General features: G+C 39.2%; 1 protein-coding gene across 49 annotated transcripts in view; it reads left to right on the top strand.

Annotated features, from left to right (window-relative positions):
- PDE4DIP (phosphodiesterase 4D interacting protein) overlaps nucleotides 1-27,344 on the top strand; it is a 166,885-nt gene that overhangs the window by 71,048 nt on the left and 68,493 nt on the right. For 23 of the 49 annotated variants that reach the window (XM_048216389.2, XM_048216361.1, XM_048216365.1 and 20 more), the window contains 4 exons: nucleotides 24,602-24,733; nucleotides 25,718-25,837; nucleotides 26,057-26,149; nucleotides 26,290-26,502. In XM_048216389.2, the coding sequence (XP_048072346.1) occupies nucleotides 24,602-24,733; nucleotides 25,718-25,837; nucleotides 26,057-26,149; nucleotides 26,290-26,502 (558 nt within the window). Of the gene's footprint in view, nucleotides 1-27; nucleotides 18,150-24,601; nucleotides 24,734-25,717; nucleotides 25,838-26,056; nucleotides 26,150-26,289; nucleotides 26,503-27,344 lie in introns of those variants that run through there. The other 26 variants (XR_007189307.2, XM_048216343.2, XM_048216345.2 and 23 more) reach the window with 3 other exon arrangements.

A 27,344-nucleotide genomic window follows, 5' to 3' on the forward strand; every position in this document is an offset into this window, starting at 1 on the left:
CACATCAGGCTCCTCCGCTGGGAGCCTGCTTCTTCCTCTCCCACTCCCCCTGCTTGTGTTCCCTCTCTCGCTGGCTGTCTCTATCTCTGTCAAATAAATAAATAGAATCTTTAAAAAAAAAAAAAGAAAGCTCTGGTTAACAAGTTCAGGAAATGATGTGTATACATGTAGTAGGGCAGATAGAAGGGGAAAATAAAGTTCATAGGCTTTTTACAAGATACATATTGAAATATCTGCAAACTTTCTGTTGGGACTTTTATTCAAGCGTAATCACCATACAGCGTTATATTAATTTCAGGTGTATAAAATGATGATTCAACAGTTCTATACATTTCTCAGTGCTCATGAAGATGAGTGCCGTCTTATGCCCCTTTATCTGTTTCTCCCATCCCCCCACCCACCCACCTCCCCTCTGGCAGCTTCGTTCTCTGTATTTAAGAGTGTGCTTCTTTGTCTCTTCTTAGAAAGACTGTTCTATAGGCCAAGACTAAACTCAAAGTTGTCAGTTTCTGTGATTGATCCCCAGGAGGACCACACAGAGTGTGAACGGTACAGGGCAAACTGGTCACAATGAGAATGATATCTCACTTTAATCTCCTAGACAAAAAGAAGTATTGAAGCTCTTTCTATAACACCTTGGGAACGTTTAGTTACACTCAAATGGTTCAGATTATGATAATGTAAAACCCAGAAGTGGAGTCACAAGATTTCTTAGATACATATTCCAAGTGCAATTTAAAAATATTTATCAATGCATATTCAACAGCTTTCCAATTGTAGTAACTTCACATATTGTAGTATTTTCTGTGGGCCAGATGCTGCTCTCCCAACCTTATATATTCACTCAAATTAGTATAAGCCTCAAAACAACCCTGTGAGGTATAGTAACATATGAGACATAACAAGAATAATTTATAATAAAATAACGTTTATTTTAATATATAAACGCATCAGCACAATTACATTAGCAGACATGAAGAGTGATACACACACCTGTGTGTATCTGGATGGCAAATCAAGTGAATGTCAGAGCTTCAACTGTAGCCTGACACAGTCATGTTATACTGACAATTCAAAATTGGCAAGGGGAATGCCATCAGTCAACGAGGGTGACAATGCCAAGGTGAAAACCTCTTGGTAAAGTTTCAAATGAAACAAAAAACCACCCTTTCTTCATTTTCATAGCAATTCAATTCATGAAAAACTCACTGTATATTAACATTGTGTTTCTATATATCACAGAATTCAGTTCTAGGTTCAGGTGATTATATAAAGTTGTATTACCTCACCAGTGCCCCATGGAGCATTTAAAAGTCATTCAGTAATGAAAGCACAAAACAAAATTTCACATTTTAATCCTATAGAGTTACTAATAATACTAAAACTATTCCTACTACAATCATAGTGGTAACATGTTGGTAATGGAAAGCAACATAATTTTATTGGAAGTGAAAAAAAATTTTAAGAGAGAGAAAATGCATGAGGATGCATGTGTGCATGCACAAGTGTGCCAGCAGGGGTGGGTGGGAGGGAGGGGCGGAGGGGGAGAGAAAGAGAGAGAGAGAATCTTAAACAGGCTTCATATCCAGCACAAGCAGGTCACAGAGCTCAATCTTGCAACCCTGAGATCATGTACCTGATCTGAAATCAAGAGTCAGACGCTAACTGACTGAGCCACCCAGGGACCCCTACAGTGAAAATATTTTTTAAAATTTTATTCATATTTGAGTGGGGGGATGGCAAGGGGGAGGGAGAAGCAGACTCCGCACTGAGCATGGAGCACAATGCAGGGCTTGATATGGGACCTGATCCCAGGACCCTGAGATCATGACCTGAGCGGAAGGCAGATACTGAACTGACTGAGCCACCCAGGCGTCCCTGGAGACCCAGCTTTTATTAAGTGTCCATGAAACAGTGTGATGCTGCTAGCCAGTGAAGGGAAAGATGAAGGACCTATTTTTGAGTCCTGATTTTGCTCCAAGCACTGTGTGGACGACTGAACATGCAGTTTTTTCCAACTCTCATTACAACCTGTGAAGTAAGTAGGATAAAGGCCCCTTGGCAAGTAGGGAAACCATTTAGATGAAATGACTTAACCCAAGTTATTAAGGCAGTAAGTGGTGAGGTCAGAATTTGAACATAGATTTATGTGGGTTCAAACCCATATTCACCACTGTTATTCTGAAGAGCTAGTATCACAAATGTACACGTATATCACTGACCAAAAAAGATCTACTGACAAAGTTCAAAACCAGCTCTCAGAAGATAAGTGCACCAAAATTTCCAGAATTTTTCAGTGAAACTACCCATGAAACAATAATTCCTCATTCTTCCCTTTCCCAGTTCCTGATAATCTGTTATAATAAATTAATGAATTTGCCTGAATGAATTTGCTTGTTTTATGCATTTCATATAAACTAGAATCAGATAGATAGGCAGACAGACAGACAGACAGATAGATAGATGTCATTCAGAATTTGAAACAATGCTTTGCCCTGCCCATTGCAAGTTATGTAGCACCCATTGCTCCAGTCATCATTGTGATGACAATAAAAACAAGAAACACCCCATGAATTTGGAAAATGCACTTTAGGAGACAGTACAATTGCTCAGTAAGAACCACTGGTCTGGGGGTTTTAGGTTCCAAAGGGTTTATAGTCCAATAGGAAATTGGCATATAAACAAAGAACTACAGGATGATAAATGAAGAGACAGAAATACATGCATAGTGCTAAAGGAACCCACAGATGACAGGGATTAACACTACCTTTGAAAGTCAAAGAAGCCTCACCTGGAAGTTAGTCTTGACCTGGGTCTTAAAGGCTGAGTACCCCAGGCAACAAATAGAAATGCATTATAGGCAAGAACAGTATATATAGTGATAGGAACATAGTTAAGGAATTGGGAGAAATTGGTATTACCAAATATATGCTAAGTGTTAGAGAATGATAGAATACATAACTGGACATCCCGTAAATGTCAAGCTAAGGACTTCCTGTTACAAGCAACCGAGAATTAAAAAAAGCTAAGCAAGGGGGAATAAAAGCATATGATTTGCATTTTAGAAAGGCAATCCTTTCTAAAGGGGTTGTTTAGACTGAGGATTGACTGAGCAGATAATTGATGTCATCTCATGAGATAGCAAATCATGGTTTGACACAGCTATTAACTGCTTCATCTAGTCCATTCTTGAATTAGATAGGGGCAAAGAACATTATAAAACCAATTATAAAGTACTCTGTCTCCCCCCTCTGTCTACAGTCAGGTGTGACCGCTCCTGCTGTCTGTGACAGCTCAAGCCTTCACTGTGGGCCTCATCCTTGTCTGCCAACAGTAGCAGCATCTTACTCCCACTGTATCCTCAACCTGTCTGCCATGCCACCTCTCACCACAGAAGCCACACCCCCACAATGTGGAAGGCACAAGTTCATTTCCTAAGCTCTGGGCCTGCTCTGCAGAGCCTTAAGAATTCCCTCATCTCCAGCAAGGCCATCCCTAGAGTTCTGGAGACTGACTCACTTCCTCCACCTCCCCTGACCCCTCACAGCTGAGAACACCACCGTTGGGCTTTAGAAGGAGAGCTCACTGACTTTACCCGTCTAGGTTTGAGTTGTCCAAGTGAAAACACTCCTCTTACCCCATTTCCCATAGGTCAGTACTTCTCAGAGGATCTCAGTCTGATAGTTGGGACTGGGTATCATCTCTGAGTACAGGAAGTTTCACCTCAGAGCCTTCTATCCCTCAAGTAAGAGACAGTTTTGATAGAGATTATTTGATTTAATTGATTTTACTATCCCTCAAGCTGTTTTCCTTTTCCATTCCAAGGAGGTTAAGGCAAGAAAACACCAAATATTGTGCGTTCATTTTAGCCATACTTACACAATACTTATGACCTTCTATCGTATAATTAACTCCATAGAACAGCAGCAAAGAAAGCCATAAACTTGACATGTCACCCATTGACATCACTCCATGTTTGCTTCCAATCCTTCATGTCCATTCAGATCGAGAGCATGTCCTTGTGATCAGAGTACTCAGGAACTTTTTGATAGAGCTGCCATGATGAAGCAACATGTCCACATCTTTTTTAGCAAAAAGAAAATCTAATAAAGTGAAGTTTATAGAGCATTTTTCTCTTCCTTCATGACTATATTCACAAAGTTGCAGGTGAAAGACCTGTGCTCTGAAAAGCTGGTGATAGTTCCAGTTATTGACATTATTCCTTTCTACAGGAAAGTAGAAGCTTCATTTCAAAGAACCTGTTAAACGAAACCAGACCTAGAGGGTGTAAATGCAAGGGGAGATGTTGTGCTTGCAAACATCTGGAAGAATTCTTGTTTTATTTTTCTATTCCCCAGTTTTTCTCCAGTAAAATATTTAATAACATGTAATTTCACTGTGGTTGCCTTGAAAAATGAAAGAGGACAACAGAATTAGGGTGAGACATCCATTAAGCAATCAGGACCTTCCCACTCACACAAATCAGCAGACACTCGAGCCATTGCATTTATGCCTTGTTTGGAACCTAATGTAAATAGCACTGCATGCAGTGAGGCGTAGTTCTTAAAATAGCAAACATTCCAGTGTTACCATGGAGAGATCTGACGTGGAGGTTAAGGCAAGAACACTAAATGCTCAAGGCAGAGACTGAAACCTTGCAGGGATTAGTAGCTCAGGCAGCTCCAGCCAACTTCATATAAGGAGATCTTTTTCAAAGCAGCTTTTCAGTATCCTCTTCTTAAAGCTGATGAATGTTGAAGGTGGATACTCACTTATAAATCCTCACTCAACATCATTGTCTTCCAGACATAACGTTCATTTTTAACATGTCATAGAAAAAGGCCTTATCATCTAAAGCATTTGTAGTCCTCACCCTTTAGGGCGGCAAAGGAGGTGGAAAAATAAGGGATTTCATTACAGCTTCATGAAAAGTATTTATTGAGCATTTACAATGCACAAAGTACTGTAACAAGAAGGAAAAAGAACACAAAGATGTATAAGGTTTAGTCTCTACCTTCTAGAGATGATAACCTAATTGGAAGGTTAGGAAGCCACTGATGGAAACAAAATATAAAGCCATAGAGAAGGAACAAAAGGTCATGAGCTGCGGTAGGCAGTGAAGATTCTGATCTGTAAGAAATGAGTAAGATTTTAATAAGAGATGAAAAGGAAAGGCATTGATTTATTCATTTAGTCATTCAATGATTATTTATCGATATCTAGAAACATACTGTCCAAAGCACCTCAAAAGAAACAATAGAGCAGATCAATGAAACCAGGAGCTGGTTCTTTGAAAAGGTAAACAAAATTGATAAACACCTAGACTCATTAAAAAAAAAGAGGGAGAGAGAGAGTAAGAGCAAGAGTTGGGGGAGGGAGAGGAAGAGAGAGACAGAGGACTCAAATAAAATCAGAAAAGAAGAAGGGAAATAACTGATACCACGGAAATACAAAGGATTATAAGGAAATATTATGAAAAATTTATGCCAACAAATTGGACAACTTATAAGAAATGGATAAATTCCTAGAAGTATAGAAACTTCCAATCAGGAAGAAATATAAAATTTGAACAGACCAAATACTAGCAATGAAATTGAATCAGGAATTAAAAAAAATAAAAAAATAAAAAATCTCCCAACAAACAAAAGTACAGGACCAGACAGCTTCACAGGTGAATTCTACTGAACACTAAAGAATCATTAATACCTATCCTTAAACTATCTCAAAAAATAGAAAAGAAAGGAAAGCTTCCATTCATTCTGCAAGGCCAGCATTACCCTTACACCAAAACCAGATAAAAATACTACAAAAGAAAGAAAAATATAGGCTAGTATCTCTGATGAACATAGATACAGAAATCCTTGACAAAATATTAGCAACCTAAATCCAACAATACATTAAAAAAATCATTCACCACCATCAAATGGGATTTATTCTAGGATGCAAGAGTAGTTTAATATTTGCAAATCAATCAATGTGATACATCACATTAACAAGAAAAAGGATTAAAAAACATACAATCATCTTCATAGAGAAAAACGTTTGACAAAATACATCCATTCATGATAAAAACTCTCAACAAAGTAGGTTTAGAGGGAACATACCTTAACATGTCCACTCTCACCACTTCTATTCAATGTAGTATTGGAAGTCCTAGCCATAGCAGTCAGACAAGAAAAAGAAATAAAAGGCATCCAGATTGGTAAGGAAGAAGTAAAACTTTGACTATTTGCAGGTGACATACTAATATATATATAAAACCTTGAAGATTCCACCAAAAAACTATTAGAACTGATAAATGAATTCAGCAAAGTCACAGGATAAAAAATTAATATACAGAAATCTGTTGCATTTCTATACACTAATAATAAAGTAGTAGAAAGAGAAGTTAAGAAAACAATCCTATTTATAATTGCATCAAAAATAATAAAATGCCAAGAAATAAATTTAACTAAGGAGGTGAAAGACCTGTCCTCCAAGAACTGTAAGAATTTGATGAAGGAAATTGAAGATGATACAAATGAAAAGATATTCCATGCTCATGGATTGGAAGAACCAATATTGTTAAGATATCCATACTACCCGAAGCAATCTACACATTTAATACAGTGTCTGTCAAAATACCAACAACATTTTTTCACAGAACTTGAACAAATCATCTTAAAATTTGTTTGGAATCACAGAAGACCCTGAATAGCCAAAGCAGACTTGAAAAAGAAAAAGCTGGACGTATCAATCCCAGATTTCAAGATATGTTACAAAGCCGTTGTGATCAAAACAGTATGGTACTGGCACAAAAATGGACACCTAGGTGATTGGAATAGAATAGAGAATCCAGATAATCTATGACAAAGTAGGCAAAGAATATACAGTGGGGAAAAGATAGTCTCTTCACTAAATGATGCTTGGAAAACTGGACAGCTACATGCAAAAGAATGAAACTGAACCACTTTCTTACACCATACACAAAAATAAACACAAAATGGATTTTAAAGACTTACATGTGAAACTTGAAACCATAAAAATCCTAGAAGAAAACATAGACAGTTATCTCTTTGACATCAGTCTTAGAAATATTTTCCTAGATACATCTCCTCAGGTAAGGGAAACAAAAGAAAAATTAAACTGTTGGGACTATACCAAAATAAAAAGATTTTGCACAACCAAAGAAACCATCAACAAGACAAAACATCAACCTACTGAATGGCAGAAGATATTTGCAAATAATATATTTAATAAGGGGTTAATATCTAAAATATATGAGGATCTTATACAACTCAACACCAAAACCCCCAAGTAATCCAATTAAAAGATGGACAGAAGACCTGAATAGAGATTTTTCCAAAGAAGACAGACAGATGGCCAACAGACACATGAAAAGATGCTCTACATCACTGATCATCAGGGAAATGCAAATCAAAACCACAATCAGATATCACCTCACACTTGTCAGACTGTCTAAAATAAAAAACACAAGAAATAACAAGGGTTGGTGAGCAAGGATGTGGAGATAAAGGAACCCTTGTGCACTGTTGGTAGGAATGCAAGCTGGTGCAGCCACTGTGGAAAACAGTATGGAGGTTCCTTGAAAAATTAAAAATAGAATTACCATATAACCTAATAATTCCATTGCTGGGTATTTACTCAAAGAAAACAAAAACACTAATTTGAAAAGGTAAATCACCTCTCTTTGTTTATGATAGCATTATTTACACTAGCCCAGATATGGAAGCAACCCATGTGTCCATCAAGCTCAGAGGAAATTCTGTGATAAAGATATAAATGGAAAGTTACTGGTATAAAAATGGGAAAGGATAAGATGATATTGAAAGAAAATAAAAATAAGGAGGTGAAAAGGGCCTAGGACTGAGCCTCAACGAACACCTACAGAAGGTTCTTAGTGGGTATGACTCTTAGTTCACAAATTCAGTTATGCAGGAAATACCACGTTCCTTTCCTTAAATCAGTTGAATGTTACCCTTAGTTCCTATCCTAATCCTGCTAGCAGCAAGTTCAATTTCATCCGTTTGGTACATATATTCTTCCCTACCCTCTCAGTTACGTGAAAGTGAGATTTTTATCAGGTGCCAAAGAATCAAGGGATTACTCTTACCGTTGGTCCACCCCTGAAGTACCCCTTCCCCAACAAGCATGGTTCTTGTTCTTCTGCCAACTCTAACAGCTCGCCGTATTAGAGTCTTCTATGGAGCCAGAACTGCTTGACACAGTCTCGCCTCTCCAAGTCACCCATTGCCTTCTCCCCCCAGGTCTTGCTGCTTCCCTGGGGCACTAATATGGAATGGAGGTGGATCCCTGTTACTTTCTGATCCCCAGTCTCTTTCTGATCTGAGTGAAATCTCACCCCCCTCCTTTTCTGTTGACCTCAAAGACAGTTCTCTTTTAACTCTTCCCACTGGGACACCTGGCTTAAACTTCTCACCTGGTGTAGAATTTTATTAAGTCAGGAAATGCATTTGACTTCAGCCTCTGCTCTTTGCTCTGCAAAAATTCCCAAGTTAAGATAATGCTAAGGGCCTAACCGTCAGATTAGAAAAGAGGGAGGCGGGGCACACAGGTAATAAAACAGTTTATATCCTGTCACCCTACCGTATGATTAGGGAAGGAGTATGAGATGTAGCTGAAAAGTAGATTAGGATCTTTCTGTAGAGATATTGAAATGCCAAGCTGAGGGTTGGACTTCATCCTATAGTGGACATGGTGGATTTTTACTATGAATGTTCTGGAAATAGTATGGAGGATGATTAGAGGGTTAAGCTTCTAAGCCTAGTGACGTGGTTCAGGTTCTAGGTTTCAAGAACCTGAAATAGAAAATGTAGTGAAAATATGAAGCAACATTTCTGAACATGCTAGAGATGTCCAGAAAAAGAATCCGAAATTTAGTGTTTAACTTGATAGGGAAGGATTCTGAGGAATTAAAGATAACAACTCTGAAGGTTGCAAGTCCCAAGTTTACAAGTTAGGGTTACAGAAAATGATATGCCTGACCTTATCTCTCCTACTAATCTCTCCCTAGCTTTCGACAATGTTAACTCTTCCTCTCATTCTTGAAACTCTGTCCCCACCTCACCTGTGCTTTGATTGCCGAAGAGCCCCAGTTAGTTTTTTTTTCCACTTAGTTTTCTCAGTCACCTAAACTCAGCATGTTCCTAATCAAATTTTTCATTATCTTTTTGCAAATGGACTCAATGCTCACATGTCTGTTCATTGAGACCATGTTTTCTACCAGTCTTTGAGACCAAAAACCTAATCTTCATCTTTAATCATTTCTTTTCCTTCATCCTCTATGTATGTGTCATCAAATCCTGCTGTTTGTTCCTTCAAAATGATTCTCATATTTACCACTTTTCTTCCATTTCTACACCAGACTTTTTTTTTTACTTAAATTCAATTAATTAACATATAATGTATTATTTGTTTCAGAGGTACAGGTCTGTGATTCATCAGTCTTATATAATACCCAGTGCTCATTACAACACATACCCTCTCCAATGTTCATCACCCTGTTACCCTAGCTCCCCATCCTCCTCCCCTCCAGCAACCCTCAGGTTGTTTCCTTTGATTAAGAGTCTGTTATGGTTTGTCTCCCTCTCTGGTTTTATCTTGTTTCATTTTTTCCTCTCTTCCCCTATGATCCTCTGCCTTGTTTCTTAAATTCCACATATTGGTGAGCTCATATGATAATTATCTTTCTCTGATTGACTTATTTCACTTAGCATAATACCTTCTAGTTCCATCCACGTCGTTGCAAATGGCAAGAGTTCATTTTTTGATGGCTGCTTACTATTCCACTGTATATATATGTACCACATCTTTATCCATTCATCTGTCGATGGCCATCTGGGCTCTTTCCATAGTTTGGCTATTGTGGACATTGCTGCTCTAAACACTGGGGAGCAGGTGCCCCTTCGGATCAGTACATTTGCATCTTCGGGGTAAATACCTAGCAGTGCAATTGGTGGGTCATAGGATAGCTCTATTTTCAACTTTCTGAGGAATCTCCATACTGTTTTCCAGTGGCTACACCAGCTTGCATTCTCACTGACTTTTTTTTTTTTAAGATTTATTTATTTATTTATTCGACAGAGATAGAGACAGCCAGTGAGAGAGGGAATACAAGCAGGGAGAGTGGGAGAGGAAGAAGCAGGCTCATAGCGGAGGAGCCTGATGTGGGGCTCGATCCCATAATGCCAGGATCATGCCCTGAGCCAAAGGCAGACGCTTAACCGCTGTGCCACCCAGGCGCCCCCTCACTGACTTTTTTTTATTACCCTACATATGAATAACTACAATGGCTTTTTAGCAGGTCTTCCTATAACCATCCCCAAATCTCTCCCTGAAATTCCAGTCCATCCTGTTGTTTGGCTCATTTTCCTAAGATGGAGTTTTCACCATGCCGTTCTTTGTTCAAGTCCTTAACATTAAGTCCAAATTCTTTTGTCTTTGCTAAACATTAAATTCTAGTTACCAGACTTCCATAGCACCACAGCATAGTATCTGGCTTACAGTTACCTCTTCATATGTGTACTCTGAATGAGTAATTATTGAGGATAAGTTGTATCTAGTAGGATGAACCAGGCCATTCAGATGCCCCTCGAAGTCCCCAACATCTCCCTTTACCTACAGGTTAGCGCTGGATCCAGCCCACTTCTAAGACTATTGATGATGCCCTTTTCTTTTTCTGGAGTCCCTTTTTTTGTTTCTAGTATCCTAAGACCCATCTCAAGTGCCACTCTTGTCCCCTTCAACTATTTCAGCCCATAACAATCTCAATTTTGTCTGTACTCATATTGAATTTGTCAGTACCATTTCATTTGCCCGTCAATTTATATAATTTTAGCATGCACATTTTCTTCCCCTCAACTAAACTGAAAGCTCACTGAAGACAGAGGAAAGACATACTGAGTTTGTGCAAATTCTTGCTCATTGGTTGATTGACTCAACATACACTTTAAAATTCACTTGGGGCACCTGGGTGGCTCAGTTGGTTTGGATTTCTGCTCAGGTCATGGTCTTGAGTCCTGGGATGGAGCCCAGCATGGGATTCCCCATTCAGGGGGGAGTCTACTTGTCTCCTTCTCTGCCCCCCCCCCAACTCGATCTCTCTGAAATAAATAAATCTTAAAAAAAATAAAATTCATTTAAACAGCTATAGGTATTTAATAACTTTACTTGAAAGATTCTTTACTATTTTAAGATGCATTCTGCTGATGACCATATTGCAATCTGTAGTTGAACTGGTAAATCTCCTGGTTTTAAAACAAGTCTTTCAAAATGCTGCGTTATTAATTAATGCAAAGCATGATTGCTTCTGGCTTCTTAAAAATTTCCAGCGTCACAGGGGAGTCATGCACATGCTTGCGTTTCCATAAAGCAGCTGGGTTTACTTTGATATTCTTGCGTTTCCTCATCTGCTTTAGCTTCTCTGCCAAAATCACCTTTTTGGGGGGGTGACATAGTTTTTAGTAATTAGAACAGCTATTTCCAATGTCATAACTAGGGCAATGAAACCTAACACAACTGTTTGGGTCATGGGGTTTTCCATCTCTCTAATTCTCTTGGAAACGCCTTACCAGCCCAGAATTAGGTCTTAGAAGCACTACAACATAGTGGTTACAAAAGTGGCTATGGTTCTGAGAGATACTTCCCAGGCCCCCAAATCTAGAGGTCAAAATAGAGATAGTGCAAAAATCTTTACCATACTACTACTTAGAATTTTGATTCAAATGAGAATATAGTTCTCTAAATTCGACAATCTATAAGTAGTTCTTCATTGATGGGTTTTTCTATTTACCTGCAGAACTTCTAATCTTTTGACTGAGACTTTTCTGAATACAGTTTAGGATAGCTCTAATTCAGTGGTTTTCAAAAGTGTGATTCCCAGACAGCCGCATCAGCATGATCTAGGAATTTGTTAGGAATGCAAATTCTTGGGCTCCACCCCAGGCAAAATGAATTAGAAACTCTAGGAGGTGGGTCCCAGCAATCTGTTTTATCAAGCCCTCCAGGAGAATTCTGATGCCTGCCAAAGTTTGAAAACTACTGTTTAAATTCAACATGCTTACTTTGTAGATTAGGAAATTAAGGGCCAGATATAAATGATTTAACTAGCACATATAGTTAGTAAGTGCTGTGAATGCATTTATCAATACATTTTAAGGGTAAACTGCTGATATATAAAATTAACGATTTAATTCATAACAGCTTATCATAATATGAAACCTGTTCTCAGTCCAATTTTCCTTTAACATGTAACTTGGTAAGTTTTAGAAGTAATTATCCTATTCTAAATCATCTCAGAAGCCCCAAGTCTTACCTTGTCAGCATGCATTGCTTCAGTCATATATGTGTGGTGTGCACATGCATGCATATAAAATGTTTTTCAAAGCTCCTATGGATAGGAACTATAAAGTTTTGAATTTGCAGTTGGGCTTTTATTAGAATTTTTTTCTAGGCCATAGTTTATCTTCCCAATTTTCAAAGCTATTCTTACGATAAAGTAGGGGTTACTTCCTAACAAAAAAAATCTCTCAGATTAGAAGTTTATGGGTAATACGTATTTTATTACATTTATTTCCTCTTTTTAATTTTTTAATTTTAGTTTTTTTTTAAGATTTTATTTATTTATTTGACAAAGAGAGACAGCCAGCGAGAGAGCGAACACAAGCAGGGGGAGGGGGAGAGGAAGAAGCAGGCTCTCAGCGGAAGAGCCTGATGTGGGGCTCGATCCCAGAACGCTGGGATCACGCCCTGAGCCAAAGGCAGACGCTTAACGCCTGTGCCACCCAGGCGCCCCTCCTCTTTTTTATTTTTTATTGAACTACTCTAACATATATAAAATCTACAGATCTAAGCATTCAGTTCAATGAACTTTGAGAACTGTACTCATCCATGTAACCTTCACTCAAAACAATATATGAACATTTGCATCATCCCAGAAAATTCCTTTGTGCTCCTCTGCAACCAATTCTTACCCTATCTCATCCCTCATAACCACTTTCTGCACTTCTATCACCATGGATTCAATTTTTCTTGTTATTAGACTTAAAGTAAAAGGAATCACACAGAATGTACTAACTTGTATATGGACTGTTTCACTTAATATGCTTTTGAGATTCATTCGTGTTGTGGGTATCTGTTTTTTTTTTTTATTACCAATTAGTATTGTATATCAAAATGTTTTTATCTTACCTATTTCTTAGTAACATTTTTTTGTCTTATCACAAAAGTAATTCATGCTTAATACAGAATATTATAGAATATAAATGAAGGAAGAAGAAAATAAATATCCATAATTCCACTCTCCAGACATAACGACTATTTACTAACTTGTATATCCCCTTTTAATCTTTGTTTATATAAGTTGTCCACATATATAATACATGTAGTTATCATATATATTAAAAAATTCTCATTTTAGGTTCAAGTGTTACCAGTTGGACTCTGATATTAGTGTGCTAAATTGGCACAAGTCTTAGTTTTAATTATTGAATATTTTCTAATTTAAAAAAAAATTAAAATAATACATGAATACACATTTATTTCCAAAAATTCAAATGACACATGGTATATATATAGAAAAAAAAAGTAAATGTTCCTATTCAATGCCCAATTTTACTTCCCACCCCATAGGTAGCCAGTATTAACTAAATACAAAATCTTGACCAAGATGATATTGATAAGGACCATGAACTTCTGAATTTATTATCACCTGATTTTTCTAAGGTTTTTTATTTATTTATTTATTTTAGGGAGAGAGAGAGAGTGTACAAGAGCAGGGGGAGGGGCAGAGGGAGAGAGGGAGGGGTGAAGCCGACTTCCCACTGAGCAGGGAGCCCAATGAGGCTCCATCTCTGTACCCTGAGATCATGACCTGAGCCGAAGTCAGATACTTAACCGACTGAGCCATTCAGGTGCCACGTAAGTTTTTTTTTTTAATTTTTATGTTCAAGTTTTGTTATCTATATACCACAAAGTTTTGTGATCTTTTAGTTGGGATACAATTGTTCTATACCACATAATCATAATAGGACTAGTTCTAGTATTATTAATAGTTTACTATCCACTTCAAAATAATGGTTTTTAAATATATTTTCTAGGAGTGAATAGAGTGCTATCTTCAAATTTTCTTTGATTGTTGAGTGATTTATTCCTATCTGTGTTGGAAGCCTAGATATATATAGCTCTCTCTGTATGATCTTTTATCTAGCAAACCTGGTCTTCAATGATAAACTGCCTTTTCTTCATTTATACTGATTTGCACTTCTACACCAAGCTACTTATATACTGTCATTAAAGTTTAGAGACTATTAATCAGATGCAAAATCTTACTAAGGAATAGAGAATACTACAAAGTATTATTTAATTTGCTCCTGAAAAGTAATTTGTTTCATTAATTACTTTGTTTCATCAGCCTTTTCCCCAGTAAGAAAATGCGGCTTGCATTATCAATTAAGGATGAGGACTTGATTAATGTCTTAATTTGCACTTTTCTGGACCTTTGAGTTCTTTCAGCTCTTCAGAACTATACTTCAGACAGGGTACAGCAGGGTATAGTCCTGACAGGCACACTGTTGGTCGGTAAGTCCAGAAACTCCTTGCCTCTCTATAGATCACTACAGATTTCAAAGATTATTGTTTATTTTCTTTTGACTTTGAAGTTCATATACCTAGAAGCAGGCAAAAATGCAGCTGTAGTGAGTTCTACTTGGAAGTCTATTTTACATTCTTGGTTTTAGGGCCAGAACATGCATATTCAGGTGAAATAACATATGCAAAGTTCTCTAGCCTCCCAAACCCCAAAGATCAAAGGACTGTTCTTCTCTCATGATGGACCTACTAAGATTTTGTTTTGGTGATTAAATAAGAGAACAATACAATCTGAAGTGTGCACAGCCTCATAAAGTTTTAAAATTATCTTAAAATATTCCCATTATTATAACAGTGAAATAAAAGTATAAGCTAGTATTCAATGAGCCAAGCACAGTTAAAACACTTCTAAATCATCTCTTTTAATTCTCCATAGAAAGTCTGGTGGTTTATTCTGAGTTCTTATTGAAGGCTTTTTTAACGTCTTCCTGTTTAGGAGTATGGGCTCTGTCCTAGAGATGAGGTTCATAAATTTAAGACTGTTACTGGCCTTAACCTCTCTCAAGGGCAAGCCAGTGAAATTTAGCATTTTTGTAACTGGGAAATGCCCTGGTCTGGGGGACTCCAAGTGATTGCTGGGGCTGTTTTGGCGTCTGCCTGCCACTCAAGCCAAGACGGGAATTCTTTATTATAAATGGAAGTTGACACCTGGATTCCTCCTACTCAGAGCTCCAGTTTACCCCCCACCCCCGTTTGTGTGCATTCTAAGTTCTATACCCAAGGGTGGGGTGACAATTGTATATTGTTGATAAGACAGGGTACTAATTGAAGTCAGTGAAATGCCCAGCCCTAATTCTGCAGACAGTACTCCCTGACACTGTACTCTTGCTCAAAGAAGCTAGGTCTTTTGTCCTGAAGTTTGTGAACCCTCCACACCCCCAAAATAGGGACTGCAGTCCACGTGAACCTGGAGAATTTGGTGATGGTAATCTACTCTTCTCAGGTGCCCACTTCTTGAAAAAGCCCATCTTCTCTTATTTTAAAAACCTTGGTTAACCAGCTGCATTCACGTGGTATTTGGTATTTGCCGGACTCTTTTCTCAAGTGACTGCTTTGTGTCCTCTCTTGATTTCTTTTCTAAAAAAGGGCAAATCGTCCAGCAGTGCTAAACCCACCACCCACCCCCGACACTGCGAGTAGGAGAAACACTTGTCCTCTTCTCTAGATACTCCCAATCGTGGAGGGAGAAGTTGAATGTACCCTCCCAAAATCCGCCCTACCACCTCTGGTTTATCAATCCTGTCTCCCCGCCCGCCGCTGCAGCCCCAGGGCCTTTTTTTTTTTTTTTTTTTTAAGATTTTTTATTTATTTATGTGACGAAGAGACAGCCAGCGAGAGAGGGAACACAGCAGGGGAGTGGGAGAGGAAGAAGCAGGCTCCCAGCGGAGGAGCCCGATGTGGGACTAGATCCCAAAACGCCAGGATCACGCCCTGAGCCGAAGGCAGACGCTTAACGACTGCGCCCCCCAGGCGCCCCCCCCCCCAGGGCCTTTTAATCCCGCCCGGGACTGGGTAGGAAGAAGAGGTGGAGCTGCAGGCGGGAGGGAGGCGGCGCGCAGCGGTACCTAGTGGCGCTGCCAGACTGCTCCATCCAGAGTACGTGGCACTTCCCGCAGAGAGAGGGGAGGGCATTCAACTTTCTCCTCCCCACGCAGATCCTCGGGTCATCTCGTTAGGCCGGGAGGGAGGATCCACGAGGGAACTGGTGCGTTTGTTGGGTGAAATCTTAGTAGAGGAAAGCAGTCTGGCAGTGGCCAGCGCGCGTCCTGCTGTCCACCGGTACCCACAGGCAGCCAGGTCTTGGTTCCACGCGAGGAGCGGCAATCCGATTTGGGGCGAGGGGACGCACTCGCCACCGCGCATGCGCAGAGCGGGGAGCGGCCTCCCGGACTACAGCTCCCAGAGGAACCCGCCGCTGGCCGCAGGCGCCGAGACGCTGGCGCCATCTTGAAATCTGATCCTTGATCTCCGAGTCTTTGCGTCAGCAGCAGGGTGCTGCTGGTGTACCGCAAACGAAGCCTGCTAAAAGGGAGGACGTTGGGGACGCGGCGGCTGGCGGGAGAGACAGCTGGTGGAGACATGGCAGGTTGCGAGCGTGGCCTGCGCTGCTGTCTCTCAGCATCCCCTTAAGGCGTTTCTACGCCCGCCCCCTTCCCGAGGGGCGGGGCTGCCCACTCTGGTACCCAGAGCCAGCGCGCGGGTGGCGGAGGTGCGCCCCTGCAGAGTGGGGATCCCACCGGAGTGTGCCATGCCGGCCGGAGGACACCGAGGCGGGAGACGGAGCGCGACCAAGCGCCGGTGATTGAACACCAAGCAGCAGCCGCCTCAGGGAAGCTCGTCAATCACTAGGAGAGAAGATGAAGGAGATTTGCAGGATCTGTGCCCGGGAGCTGTGTGGAAACCAGCGGCGCTGGATCTTCCACACGGCATCTAAGCTCAACCTCCAGGTTCTGCTTTCGCATGTCCTGGGCAAGGATGTCGCCCGCGATGGCAAAGCCGAATTTGCTTGTAGCAAGTGTGCTTTCATGCTTGATCGGATCTATAGATTCGACACCGTTATTGCCCGGATCGAAGCTCTTTCAATTGAGCGTTTGCAAAAGCTGCTGCTGGAGAAGGACCGCCTCAAGTTCTGCATTGCTAGCATGTATCGTAAGAATAACGATGACTCTGGCACGGAAACCAGGGCGGGGAATGGGACGGTTGACATTTCCGGCTTACCCGATGTAAGATACTCTGCACTGCTCCAGGAAGACTTTGCCTATTCAGGGTTTGAGTGTTGGGTAGAAAATGAGGATCAGATTCAGGAGCTACACAGCTGCCATGCTTCGGAAGGTGCTGGAAACCGACCCAGGAGATGCCGTGGTTGTGCAGCCTTGCGGGTTGCTGATTCTGACTATGAAGCCATTTGTAAGGTGCCTCGAAAGGTGGCCAGAAGTATCTCGTGTGGTCCTTCTACTAGGTGGTCGACCAGTATTTGCACTGAAGAACCGGCATTGTCTGAGCTTGGGCCACCGGATTTACCAAGTACAAAGGTACCCCCAGATGGAGAAAGCATGGAGGAAGGGACACCGGGATCCTCTGTGGAATCTTTGGATGCAAGTGTCCAGGCTAGTCCTCCACAGCAAAAGGATGAGGAAACAGAGAGAAGTGCAAAGGAACTTGTAAAGTGTGACTGTTGTTCAGATGAACAGGCTCCACAGCATATGTGTAACCACAAGCTGGAGCTAGCTCTTAACATGATTAAAGGTCTTGATTATAAGCCTATCCAGAGCCCCCGGGGGAGCAAGCTTCCTATTCCAGTGAAATCCAGCCCACCTGGAGCCAGGCCTGGCCATATCATGACAGATGGAGTTAGTTCCGGTTTCCTTAACCGGTCTTTGAAACCCCTTTACAAGACACCTGTGAGTTATGCTTTGGAGCTTTCAGACCTCCAGGAGCTGTGGGATGATCTCTGTGAAGATTATTTGCCACTTCGGGTCCAGGTATACAAAATGGCTACATAGGGCCTTTCTGATTATAGTTAGCTGGCCTCAGGCTTCACGTGATTTCGTCGAGGTGAAGGTTAATATTCTACACTTGAGAGAACTAATCAGCCCATTTTTTTTGCACCTTTACTTGTGTCTCATTTTAGTAAACGTGGTTCACACTCAAATAATTGGCTTTTCATAGTTCTCCTTGTAACATTCATTATCTATTGGCCTTCCTGTTAATTATCAAAATCACAGAATTTTTAGGCAAGAAGAGATTTTTAATTGACTTTTACCCTATAAAAAACATTTAATCTTATATCTGGCACTAGAACTCTTTCCTCTTACCTCTGTTTCTGTCCCCCACCTCCTTTTTTTGCTTTGTTTTCATTTTTAGATTTAGAGATGTTTTCTCCCATTCCATGAGGGAGTTCTCTAGTTAGTTCTCCCTAGAGCATCAAGTGTTCGTCCCACAAAGGTACGTCTCCAGCCGATTAGGGCATAGGGTAAAGGTTTGGGGAAAACCTATTAACCCATCAAAGTATTGTACTATCTGGGCAATATTTATAATAAATAAGTCAGTTGAGGACTAACGATGAAAAAGAAACTGGGAATTCAAGTGTCGTCATTTAAAACACATAGCAAAAGCTGTTCACAGCCAGTTTGCCTACGGGGCTCTATTAAGAGGATGTTTGACATTAAGACAGGTTTCCTCTATTATTGGGTGATAGGAGTTTCATCCGTTGTAGTCTGGAATTTCTTAGTGACTATAAGATGGCAGTTGATCTTAATGTGAGCTATTCATTTCTGCCCAGTTGATTTCATATTAACCTTTTAAATTCAGCTATATACAGGTGCTATTTTGTTTTTGAGCAACAATGAATGCTAAGTTCAGTTAACTTTGTGAAACATCTGGCTTGTTCTACTTGGTACAGATCATTTAGTGATACCATTACAAAGGTGGACAATCTAGAAGGCATTTTTGGAAAGCCTGCTACCAGTTAACATCATCCCAGAAATTTAGAGCTTGATAATAAATGATATTATTGTCATTTGAAATTTTTGAAAAATTGTTCTAATATATATAAAATTTGCATCGCAGTAAGAACTTAGAAGAAAAATGGGAGAAATATTTTTAAATTTACATAAAACTGTCAGAAACATATATGAAGTGTTATGAAAAAGGATAAAAAAAAACTTGTATAAAATGATTAGAATGCCTAATGCTCCGTATTTCTTTTCTTTTGCTTCCTTTTCTTCCAGTGGAGCTTCACAGTTGAATTTGAGTTTTACAGTATTTCTGCAACCAGACATAGATGTCACAAATTAAACATGGTGTTTTCGTATTAGGATCTACAAACAGTCTGGATAGGGTAGATGGCAGATAAGCCCTTCCCCCCCTCGAGTATGGCCAGTGTTGTAAAAAAGTAAAGAAAATTAGGAAATTACAGGCAAAACAAGAGGTTTTTTTTCCTTCACATTTAATTAAAAATACTATCATTTGGTGCCTAGATTCAACAAATTTTGGGATTGGGAAGGATTTTAAAGATGTCTCATGCAGGCTTTCAATTTAGAGATGAGGAAAGCTCCAGATTAAGTAACTAAGGAAGAGCCAAAGATTCTTAACCATTCTCAGCCAAAACCTTTTAATTCTGTATATGAAATCACGTTTCCTGATGTTCATTGAATTAAATAATACTTATTTTAAATAAAGAACCTTCTTTCTGTAACGTAAGGATTCCAAGGAGATTCTTTAGGGATTCAGTTGAAGAAAATTGTCATCCTAATGAGCACATTTAAACTATAGTAACTGTACCTTTAGGTCGAGTCCCTTTGCTTCATTAAATTTGGACATTGGAAAAAAATAGACCTTTAAAACTGTAGTTTGTGATCTTTCTGCTGTCAGAAAAGATCTGACATTCTTGGCTTACATTCTTTTCACTGATTGTAGAGTAATAAAACATTGAGAAGAAGGAGAAAACATTCAGCTTAAAGAATAATGCATTTAATTGCTACGCCATTTTCTCCAAAAATTAAGGATGTGGGGGGAAATAGATTAAATTGGGCTCAGGGTGTATGTATATAAAATCTGTGTTTGGGGCCCCTGATCTGTTGTTTAAGTATGGTTGACTTTTTTAAGCTCCTTAAGGCTTGTGCTTTATGTCCAAACCCGAGCTAACTGGGACAAAGGCAGACTGTTTTTTTCTGTCCCTCTGAACAAATGTGGAAAGAGTAGAAATAAGTGCAAATTAGTTTTGGTACTTCTGTTTTTAGCTTGTAGAAAGAAAAAACCATGAAAGAAAAAATTTTTCCTTTAGTTAAATTCTACTACAAATACAAAGAAAAGCTCCCATCCTAAAGAGCAAGATTGTTCTGTAAGGTCGTTTTGATTCCTTTGTTTAATCCTCCACATACCCATTCTGTGCACTATTAAATATCATCATCAGAGTTCCTTCTGATTGCTTTTTTTCTTTCTCTTCTTTCTTAAAGAAAAATAGCAACAGTGTAGTATTCCTGCTTACTAATTTTCTGCCATTATGCTAATTGACTTATTTGCCTTCCACAGAATTTATGCTTGAAAACCCAAGGTAGTTTAAATATCTAAAGAAAGATATTGAAACTTTATTCTAGCTGGTAATTTACTTCTTTAGTGTGTGGCCCTGAACTAGAAAAGCGATGATAGGAGAGGTGTGGTCGTTTAGTAAACATCAATTCAGCTCTGGTTCATGTGCAATTTCCTTTTCTATCTAAATTCACAGATCTTTGCTCTAAGCCTTGCAACACTAGGGTCTGCCCCTGTGTGGCTATGGAAAATTTATCCCTCTCACAGTTTAGCTACATAATCTAGATTAGGCCCTTTAGAAGGTGTAGGCATTAGATGCTCCTCAAAGATTAGGCCTTTTATGCTAGTTCATAGCTCTTTTGTTTATTGTATTAGCCATATTGTTATTGTATTAGCCGTAGGATAGAAAACTGCAGCAGTTCCAGATCTAAGACTTGCTATTGTGAGGACTAGGAAGTGCCAAGAAAAATGCTGTTAACACAGAAGATCTAAATAACTGCCTTTTTAGCCTAAAGGTCTTATGTTAGGCAACATCAGGCCTGGAAGCAATTCTCTTTTTTGATGCTGGAAAGCTTTTGTCCTAAATGAGTCAAGGACAGTTTAATTTAAAATTACACTAGTATTGTAACATGATTTTAGTAACCTATAGTCTGGAAATTAGCACTGATTCAGCCAAATTGAGTATTAGTGATTTCAGGTTTTATAAAATCGTTTTAGGAATGATTGGTTTATGTACTTGATATTTCTCAAGAATTCATTCTGAGCTATTAACTCAGGGGACTTTGCTGAGTGGTCTTTTGGCAGACCGTTATCTGAAAGGACATTTTTCTGAGATGTTCAGTAATAACATGTTATAAATAAAGACAAAAACAAACATCTTCCAGACTTTAGGTCAGTACGTTACATTTACAGAATTAGAGATTTCCTATGATTATTAATGCCGAGATGGGTTCAGATTAAATCAGATTCATCATGTACTATTCTGTGGCATTCTTTGGCTTTAAAGTTGCTGTTGAAATGTCTTTGTTAAATATCTATCTATCTGGTCTTATTTATAAAGAGCCACCGAAGGATTAGAGAGCATTGGACTGAACATTTAGGAGACAGGCCTGTTTTTATTTGTTTGTTCTTGTTCTTGTTCCCTTATTAAACAGAAACTTTTGGTCCCTACAATATTCCAGGCATTATGGTAGGCAGTGGGCTTATAGAGATTGAAAGATATATTCCCAGCTTTAGTGCATCTGGTTTAACTGGACCCTTTCCCTCATTTTTTTCTCTGTAGCTTCGGACATTCCTTATCTTCTCTAAGTCTCTGCCTTTCTGTCTTCGTTTCTTCCAATGTACGATAGGATTACACCAGATGGTTAGTTTATAAAGTTTCCTTCACAGCTCTGAGATTCTTTGATTTAAAGTGAATAAATAGGACCACCTTCCCCGCCATTTTAAACTTGCAGCTATTTTCTTGAATTCTGCTTGTTATGGCTTAAATTTGAAGAATATTTATAATAGATATCACTGGAAAGGTGTTTTACACTGAGGAACTGAGAAGCCGAGTTTCACAGAGAATGTTTTATCATTAAATAAATGATAAAATTATTTCTTCATCAGTTAGAATTGTTGTGAATATCTGTTTACACAGTTATCTCTCCCATGGTGTGACATAATTCACAGTGCTTCAGGCAAGGCTCCCTGTTAACACCCACAACAACAAATATCTCAATTTTTCTAGGAGTCATCCTTGCTTCTTTTCTCTTTCTTCCTCTCTGGCCCTCCAGACCTGTTGACTCTCCTTTCGAAACATATACAAATAGATCTATTTCTCCCCTCCTCCATTCCTACCATTATAATCCCAGCCACTATTCTCACCTACACTACTGAAGCGGGCTCCTGTGTGGTCTCCGTGCTCCTAGTAGTGCTCCCCAGTCCAATCACCACAGCTATAGTGACCTTTTTAAAAATATAAATACCATTGCATTACTTTTCTTTTAAAAACACTGCAATCCGTTCTCATTTCAGTGAGAATGAACTCCAGCTTCATTAACCCTGGTGTAGAAGCTCTGTATGACTTGGCCCCTGGCTTCCTCTCCTGTGCTCAGTACGCCTTAGCCCTGTGCTAGCCCTCAAGGTAGCCACTAGCCTTATGTGGCTGTTGAGCACTTGAAATGTGGCTAGTCTGAACTGAGATATGCTGTGTGTATAAAGTACACTCGGAATTTCAGAGACTGAAGGAAAGTAAAATACCTTGTTGATAATTTTTATATTGAATACCTGTCTATGATAATTCTTTGGATATAATATAGTGGCTCAGATAAAATATTTTCTGAAATTGAGTTCACCTATTTAGTTTTCACTTTAGTCAATGAAGTTACTACAAAATCTAAATTACATACATGGCTCACATTATATTTCTATCGGAAAGTGCTACCCTAACCACGTAGACCTTTCTGTCCCCGGCTCATAGCCACTGTAAGCCTTTTTCATTAGCTGTTCCTTCTGCTTCGGTTCTACAGGATTGGCTTTCTGTCCTGCAGGTCTCCATTTAACCAGTTTAAAGTAACTGGTCAGCCACCTTGGAGTAACTTTACCACTCTGTAATGCTTTTCTGTTTTACAGCATAGGGCGTGTTACTATCTGGTATTTTGTGTATTTCCTTGTTCCTTTATTATATAGCTCCTAACTCCCAACTCCCACAGTGCTTTGCATATTATACTTAACAGATGTTTTAAAAAATCGATAAATAGCATTGGAAGAATAAAAGTTTTTTTCTGAACTCTTAATACTTTCAGTCAGTTGCTGTCAGGAAGGGATTTAAGGTAAGCTCTAACCCCACTGCCTAGAAGGTGGTAGTCAATTTGAAAGTGTGAGGGAAAGGGAAAATGAACAGCAGTTGCCTTTTTCTCTTCCTAATGGATTTATATTTTTCCTAATTGGAGTAGGGGATGGATAGGAAGGGTCAGGGAGAAAGGAGATGGATTTTAGTGCCACAGTGAATTCCTACAGTTTTATTTTAGTACCATTAGCTCATAATAAACATTAGGTCCAGTTTGGTAAGTTTATCTTAGCCTGATTTATTGTTACATTATATAAACAATATGTGGTTTTTTTTCCTCCTGAATCTTTTTGGTGAATTGATATTCCTGTAAAACAAACCTCCTTCCCAGACCATGAAAGATTTCAAAATTTATTTTTAATTTTTTTGTTAAACTTTTTATTTTGAAATCAATTCTAATTTATGGAGAAGTCGTGAGAGAAATACAAAGAACTCCCAGATTCACAAATTGCTAACATTTATCCAGATTCACCAGTTACTAATATTTTGCTACATTTGCTGTTTCACTCCCACTGTCTATATAGACACAGTATTTTCTTTGTTCCTAAATCATCTAAGAATTAGTTGCAGATATTATGACTCTTTATACTAAATAAGCATATATTTCATAAAGACAAGAACATCTCTTACATAACGACAACATAATTACCAAATTTAGGAAATTTAGTATTGATAAAATATTATAATACATAGTCAATATTCAGAATCTGCCCATTTTTCCAATATTGTGGATGGGCATTGTTGAAATGTACCTTTTCTAGCTCTTAGGGATGATAGAGGTTTGATTATGGAATTCCCTGATTAGAAATAGGATAAAGTGCATATTTGGTCATCATGTAGTATTTGGTGAGTTCCCAGGGAAAGATAGGGAGGGAGCTAGGGAATATTGAGAGGGTGGAAGTGAATCAGTACTCTTGATAAGGAACAGGACTGTCTTTAGGAATTCGTACTGATAATTCGTGTGACAATTTTGGTTTTCTAAGTCTCTGCCAAAAGATGCCAGAGACATTTGAAGATAAAATTTATTGTTGGCTACATTTAGCTCAACATGCTTGTCTTGCTGCTTCTTCCTAGCCCATGACTGAAGAGTTACTCAAACAACAAAAGCTGAATTCAGATGAGACCATTATAACTCAGCAGTCTGTATCTGATTCCCACTTGGCAGAACTCCAGGAAAAAATCCAGCAAACAGAGGCCACCAACAAGGTATGATCAGTCCAGGTCCTTGGAGATCACAGGGCTTCCTGAGGACGTGACTGGCTCTAGCTGAGGCTCTTAACCTCTCTGAGTAGGACTTGGGAGATGGATACTGTGTATTCCTGTTGGTCTGAGGAATATTTTTGATTAAAAGTATAGTTCTTTCCTTTATCTCTCATCAAGATTTTAGCCTGCTGTGCACAGATAAGAATTTCTGGTGTCTTTTAGATCTGTAATTAAAACTTGAATGTAGTCTTTAACTGTATAAGGCACCAAGACAGGAAGTTTATACTTTTGATTTTAGCTTAACTTCTTACCCCTTTAGAGCCCAAGAAGTCTAACATTTGCTTAGAAGAAAATTTTATCAATGCCCACAGTTTGAATGCTGAGCTTCTGGCCTGGTGTATCCTTGTACTGTTCCGTCCTGTCCTAGATAGCAGAGCTCCTTGGTCTTTGTGTAAAGGATCCACATTGAGGGGCACCTGGCTGACTCAGTTGGTTAAGCTTCTGACTCTTGATTTCAGCTCAGGTCATGATCTCAGGGTCGTGAGATCGAGCCCCACAGTGGGCTCTGCGCTAGGCAGTATCCTGCTTAAGATTCTCCCTGCCCCTACTCCCCCCATTCTGCACACATGCACGTGCTCTCTCTCTCTCTCAAAAAAAAAAAAAAAAAGAATCCACAGTGACCCACAGTGACTCATGTGGACAAGTGCCCAGTACAGCTGCCCATTACAGAGAAAGCACAGTACATAAGAATTAAAGCAATTGAATATTGAAGGAAGTATTTCATATTTCCTGCTACTTTGAATGTAATCTCATGTAAAATCTTAATGAATGATTTAGGGCTTTAATGGTTACTACATGTGGGGGAAAATTAACAAGGTAATATTCTCTAGAAAATCCTTTAAACCTAGATTTGAGGAAGGACTTTCTGGCTGCATTTGAAGTTAAAAGAAATTGACCTAACAAACATTTTTTCTTTGCCAAATTCAGATTCTTCAAGAGAAACTGAATGAAATGAGCTGTGAACTAAAGTCTGCTCAGGAGTCATCTCAGAAGCAGGATGGTACAATTCAAAGCCTCAAGGAAACTCTGAAGAGCAGGGAAAATGAGGTAAATGTTTGGCAGTCAGAGACCTGTGAGGAAATGATTCGTTCCATTAAAGTAGACACGCATTCCGTATTTTGTAGAAATAGATCGTCAGACTAACAGATGTTAGTCTAGAGAAACTGTAGTGTAATATAAATTGGTATTTCTAAAATGTGTACAGATGAGATCATGGAATTTATTTTCAGTTTACTAATGTGTTCAGTACTCCCTGTCTCATTTCAGACCGAGGAGTTGTACCAGGTGATTGAAGGTCAAAATGACACAATGGCAAAGCTTCGAGAAATGCTGCACCAAAGCCAGCTGGGACAACTTCATGTATGTGAGGGTCACTTAGGGCAGGAGGCGAGACTCCAGTTGAGGAAGTGCCATTTTCGGTCACAGTTCTGATTTTGTTGGTCTTCTCAGCTGCTCGGCGCTTGTCCTCCTTGTGATTATGATTTTTACTCTTTTTCCAGAACTCAGAGGGTACTTCCCCAGCTCAGCAACAGGTGGCTCTGCTTGATCTTCAGAGTGCTTTGTTCTACAGCCAGCTTGAAATACAGAAACTCCAGAGGGCAGTGCGTCAAAAAGAACGGCAACTGGCTGATGCCAAACGATGTGTGCAGTTTGTAGAGGCTGCAGCCCAAGAAAGAGAACAGCAGAAAGAGGCATCTTGGAGACATAACCAGGTAAATCAGCAGTCGTTCTGTGGTCAGAGATGCTGACTTTGCCCTGATAATAACTTTTTATCAGGACAGTTTGTGTTGAATCCTTGAGCCACTTGCTTAATCTAAGTAATTCTGTTTGACATTTATTGCCCTCATACCATGTGCGAGAGACTGGGCTGTGTTCTGGAAATACAAGAGTCAATATCACAAGCTCTTTCCTATTATTTGTAGTTGAGTATGAGACAGTCACATAAACAGAATTTTAGTGTAAATACCGAAATGAGGTATGTTTGGGTCCTGTAGGAATATACAGGAGGGGCTGAGGAAGGGAAGCAGGGAAAGCTTCATGAAGGAGGAGCTATCTGGGGTTATTCTTGAAGGGTAGGTAAAGGTTAGCAAGACAGAATAGTGGGGAACAACCACCAAGGGCAAAGGAATGGCATGCACAATTAGCCACATCTTTTTTAAAAAAATAAAACAATTCTTAAGTGGTTCCTTTATCTTATTAGGTTAGAGCATATGCTATCCATTTTTTTTAAGATGTAAAAGGATGATAGGAATATTCTATCCTTGAGCTTATCCATGGTTACAGTGGAACAGAGTTCTGCTTAGTAGTTATATAGATCTATGATTTTTAAACTAGAGAGTAAGTATTGAACTATGTAATATGAAATTTACATCTTCTTGCCGTTCACCGTTCCCACAATTTCCCTTATCCTATTTGATTCGTGTATATTGTTTCTAGAGTAACTGTAAGAATGGCACTTTTCTGCTACTTTGTATTTTATTCCGTATGCCTTGAAACTTTTAAGGCCTCCCAATGTAGTAACGATGTGAAAATTTTAGATTGTTTGCAAAAGGGA

This window comes from Ursus arctos, unplaced genomic scaffold (genome assembly GCF_023065955.2).
Source record: "Ursus arctos isolate Adak ecotype North America unplaced genomic scaffold, UrsArc2.0 scaffold_12, whole genome shotgun sequence".
Taxonomy (NCBI): domain Eukaryota; kingdom Metazoa; phylum Chordata; class Mammalia; order Carnivora; family Ursidae; genus Ursus; species Ursus arctos.